This window comes from Perkinsus marinus, assembly GCF_000006405.1.
Source record: "Perkinsus marinus ATCC 50983 genomic scaffold scf_1104296933060, whole genome shotgun sequence".
In the NCBI taxonomy this organism is placed as follows: Eukaryota; Perkinsozoa; order Perkinsida; family Perkinsidae; genus Perkinsus; species Perkinsus marinus.
This window is the reverse complement of record NW_003215278.1, coordinates 22,981-27,990: the sequence shown is the minus strand read 5'-3', so window position 1 is coordinate 27,990 and position 5,010 is coordinate 22,981. Positions and strand designations below refer to the sequence as shown.

The 5,010-nt window shown below is 42.6% G+C and overlaps 1 protein-coding gene across 1 annotated transcript in view; it reads right to left on the bottom strand.

Annotated features, from left to right (window-relative positions):
- Positions 1–2,311: 2,311 nt before the first annotated feature.
- Pmar_PMAR003774 (S-adenosylmethionine decarboxylase proenzyme, putative) overlaps positions 2,312–5,010 on the bottom strand; it is a gene marked incomplete at both ends in the record, with an annotated part of 3,084 nt that continues 385 nt past the window's right edge. Inside the window, 7 exons of the mRNA XM_002785335.1 lie at positions 2,312–2,375; positions 2,847–2,982; positions 3,180–3,286; positions 3,683–3,804; positions 3,922–3,967; positions 4,015–4,145; positions 4,201–4,310. Of these exons, the coding sequence (XP_002785381.1) occupies positions 2,312–2,375; positions 2,847–2,982; positions 3,180–3,286; positions 3,683–3,804; positions 3,922–3,967; positions 4,015–4,145; positions 4,201–4,310 (716 nt within the window). The remainder of the gene's footprint in view (positions 2,376–2,846; positions 2,983–3,179; positions 3,287–3,682; positions 3,805–3,921; positions 3,968–4,014; positions 4,146–4,200; positions 4,311–5,010) is intronic.

The window sequence follows — 5,010 nt, the reverse complement described above, 5'->3', positions numbered from 1 at the left end:
TTTTCACTATCACGCCACTTCGCGTAAAACAAGTAAAACTTCCCATTTCACCTGGCACGCTTTCGATACGAATCTCCTTATCATTTTCATACACCCTTAATCTCATCCGTCTCGGCGCACTACACGCCTCCTCTTCCTCCTCGCTGTCCAAACTGATACCACACCTTTCCCACATCTTACCACATCAACACACTCACCCTGTGTTCATCTTACTACTGCTGATACTGCCAACTGCTGTACTTGAATCCTCTCCATGGATCTAACAGGAGCATCTCAAAGTTGAATTAACTCTTACACATACGGCATTGCTACACAGAGTATGTCTATCTCACGACAAGCAGGTCTAGATTCAGAACTATTCACCACATATTACAACAACACCTAGTGGGGGGGGGGATATGCACATGGTCACTAGGGCACATTTACGGGAATTTCTGAGGAAGATTCTCATTGGTTTCTGTACACTTCTACCCGAGTTTGTATGTAACTTCTTAGACTCAGGTGAGGAAAGCAAACATATATTCCTACTCCAACACCACTGACAACAGCAACGACCCCTACTTCCAATGCCTCATCTACATCAACACAGTCTTCTGTCTCCATCGCCGAGACTTCACACCTATCATTGGAGTTTCCCCACCCTAGTGATAGGAAAAATATATTTCACGACTACTGCATATCACCGCGAAAGTCGGGTTTTTCCCCCGAAGTTTTTAGGCCGCCCCTTTTCCCTTAAAAAACGGTGTCGTGAACTCCATTGTATTAAAAACATCGCACACATACAGCCAAGTCGACTCGTTTCATGTTAGACCACAATGAAATTTCACCCTAGTGAGAAAAATACATATTTCACAACTACTGCATATCACCGCGAATATCACGTTTTTCACCGAGTATTATTACGCCACTTCACGTAAAACGGGTAGTCGTGAAACTCCAATGAATATTCCCTCTAGAACCCACTACCACAAGAATACATCGGTTTTACGTATATATTTCGCACAAGATATTATTTATAAAAATAACAATTACAGTCAACCACTACGAAGTGAACGATGGATGGTATTAAAATACGGCTTACTGGGGGCGTGGAGTCGTCGGCTCCAGGCTGGTGGGGGAGGGAGACCTTCTCCAATGCAGATCGATACACACATAATGAGGAAGAATCCACAACTATATAAATCACTGTTGGAGTTGGAATATATGTAATCGCTTTCCTCAGCTGCTGAGCTCAGAAGAGTTTCCTATACAGTGTTGGAGTAGGAATATATGTAATCGCTTTCCTCAGCTGCTGAGCTCAGAAGAGTTTCCTATACAGTGTTGGAGTAGGAATATATGTAATCGCTCTCCTCAGCTGCTGAGCTCAGAAGAGTTTCCTATACAGTGTTGGAGTAGGAATATATGTAATCGCTTTCCTCAGCTGCTGAGCTCAGAAGAGTTTCCTATACAGTGTTGGAGTAGGAATATATGTAATCGCTTTCCTCAGCTGCTGAGCTCAGAAAAGTTTCCTATACAGTGTTGGAGTAGGAATATATGTAATCGCTTTCCTCAGCTGAGCTCAGGAGTTTCCTATACAGTGTTGGAGTAGGAATATATGTAATCGCTTTCCTCAGCTGAGCTCAGAAGAGTTTCCTCACTAATAAAAGCACTTTTTATACGAATTTGCACAGAAACTAACGAGAATTTCCCAAAATTTTATCAAAATCCTCATATTGTCGGCGACACATATAATCCACCCACTACCAAGAATCGAACCCACAACCTACCGATGCCACGATTGACCACTTAACCACTACACCAAATCACCATAGGAAGAAACGAATATTCCGTAGTCCACCCAGTAACAGTTGCCAATGACCATTCTATCAATACTCAGACGACACAGTACGAGGGCTTGCTATTGTCGACACTGTTTTCGATGGCGAAAACGAACGACGCGAAACATAAGAAGATACACTTGCTTGGTAATCCAACTCCCTGACAATAACAACATCATCACAACCAGGCACCCATCCAGCTTTGAGAAATAACATTCCTCACGATTTGATAACAATGGGGAAAATAATGTTCCTAATGTCATGACATTCACGTGGGAAACTGATTGTTGAAGAACGTGGAAAATTCAAAATGAGTTCCCCCCCCCCTCCGCAAACACTATGGGGTCCTGAGAGGTGATGATGCCTACAAAAGGGGGCGTATTTCAGGTTCTCTGTCAAGTCACGAACATGACTTGCAGGTTGCGACTATTGAAGTGGAAGTAAAAAATGAAAAAAAAATCACTTCGCTCCGCTACACCCAGACTGTTGTAAACCTACCAGCGGTAAGTGGATGTTGCCTTAACCTTGTAATCCGCATCGAACACTCCGTGCTCGTATCTACCAAGGACAACCTCAAGCTCGAAACTCTTCAAATGTGAATTCAATGCAGAAAGCATACGTATGTTTTCGAACTGTGTGAATCCAATACAGTGCGATTACTCAACTACATATGTTGATGACCATGTGAAAATATCGAGATTACTCTAAACTACTACTCGAATACATATTAAAACTACTACAAATCTGAGCTCAGCAGCTGAGGAAAGCAAACATACGTTTCTACTCCAACACTAACAGCACGTAACCAACTAAGCAAGCACAGGTGATGCGATTCAACTTTTGAATTTTCTTCACTACCCCAGATAACACCAAAGAGCCTCCATGTTCAACATCCTATCATCGCTACTGCTCTTATAACTCTCCGGGAACCAAGACAGTCACACTCAGCGATTGATCGATTTTCAACAACCACTCTCGATGAAAAAAAATATACAAAATTTCCCCACATGTCTATATCGCCCTGAGTACGGTAAAATTCCCAAGTTGTCCTTGCCCCTGAGCTCCTTGATGATACCGTTATCGGCTACATGAGTGAGAGAGAACCTTCCAGGCTTGAACACAGCAACTGCTCGACGAATCGTTTCTACTAGTTTCTCACTACAACCTGCCAGCAACAACATATACAACTATGGAGTTTCACCCTAGTGATATGAAAAATACATATTTCACATTTCACTTCGAGAAAAAACGCGTATATGCAGTGAATAACGCGTAAAACACGTGATGTGTGATTCCCCAAGTGTTTTCAATTCACTTCATACACCACTTCACGAAAAACGGTGGATACCACACCATTATTACATCGCACATTAGTCTCGAAGCTAGCATAGGAACAGGACTCCTCGGGCGTAACGTGTATCGTAAAGAAGGACTCGCCGTCGTCTAGGGAGGCGTTGCACGAATAACCGCTGAGGAAAATACACAAAACCAATTCGACAACATAACCACTTTTCTACACACAAGTATAGAAATCATACAAGAACACTAAACATATCCAAGGTTACTCTATACAAGATACGAATCAGGTCCAAAACATGACTATTATTCTCCACTTAGGGTATACGCGAAGACTTCAAATTGACCTCCTCTAAGAGTAGGGCTTGCGTCGTATAGACCATAGCGGCTAAGTCGACATATCCAAGGTTACTCCGGGAAAGATACAAATCATGTCCAAAATATGACTACTATTCTCCACTGACGAATTTCTTAAAAACTACACATAGCAAGCTCAACAAAGTGAAAATATCCAAGGTTACTCCACTAAAGATACGAATGATGTCCAATTTATGACCATCCCAGCTCACCACGGAGTAAAGTTGATCGCATCTACCACAGCTCCCGGGTAGATATCACAAATGCCCGACTCCTCCGACATACCATCAGCAACAGTACCGGACGCACTCGAGCTGAAGAACTTCGACCGTACCTACTATAACCATGTGATAATAAAAATCGAAAAATGCCGCGACCGAGAATCGAACCGGGGACCTCGAGATAGTAAGTCAAAACGATAAACTAACCAGCCAATCCACCCTCGTGCTACGTCGTCTGGCAAATCATACATCATGATATCCAAGTTGTGGTCGTATCTACATATCACAAAAAATACAAACATGCATCGCTTCGCTCCGCCTACCTATAATTCGAATCAACTTCCTTGAAATCCGCATTCCACATAATCCAATGGTCGCCATTCAACGGCCCCAACACATATGCATTTCCAGTCGAACATCCAAAGTCTTTACACACCTCACGTAATACCGATACCTGCTGCGTTGAGGAAATGCAAGATTGTGCAAGATTTCAAGATAGCCACCACCACCTCATCTTCCAACGAGCCGTGAACCCCCCGCTGGAACTCCGGGAAAAGGAAGCTCTTCCTGGAGTAAAATAACCATTCGAGTTCGAGGCCTAGCTCGTTTACTGCATGGTCTGAGAGAATGAGAACAGCAGTGTGGGGGAAAAACTGGGTAATTTATTCCGAGCGAAAAATTCACGGTTGATCGATTATGATAATCAGTGTGGGAAAATATGCACAACTACATGTGTTGGTGACAATATGGACACTATGAAAGCTTTTCCTTGGTTTCTGTACACTTCTACCCGAATTCATATTTAAACTTCCATAATTAGTGGAGAAACTTCTAAGCTCAGCTGAGGAAAGAGGAACATATATTCCTACTCCAACACTGTATAGGAAACTCCTGAGCTCAGCAGCTGAGGAAAGCGGTTACATATATTCCTACTCCAATACTGTACAGGAAACTCCTGAGCTCAGGTGCTGAGGAAAGCGATTACATATATTCCTGCTCCAACACTGGATCGCGGGTTCGATCCCTGCACACTACATAATAACATCACCATGCAGACCTTATAAAACAATACCACATTTCCGTGAAATACCAACATCAACCCCTAAAGTGCGGAGAATTGAAACCTCCCGTCAGTCTAGGAAGAGAAAAACAGTCTGGAAATATATATGTTTGCTTTCCTAAACTGAGCTTAAAAGTTTCCTCACTAATTATAGAACTTCATATACAAATCCGAGTAAAAAGTAGTTGAGTATTTCCCAAAATTCCCCCAAAAATTTCCATTTTGGCACCAACACATGTGGTTGACAATATGCACATGT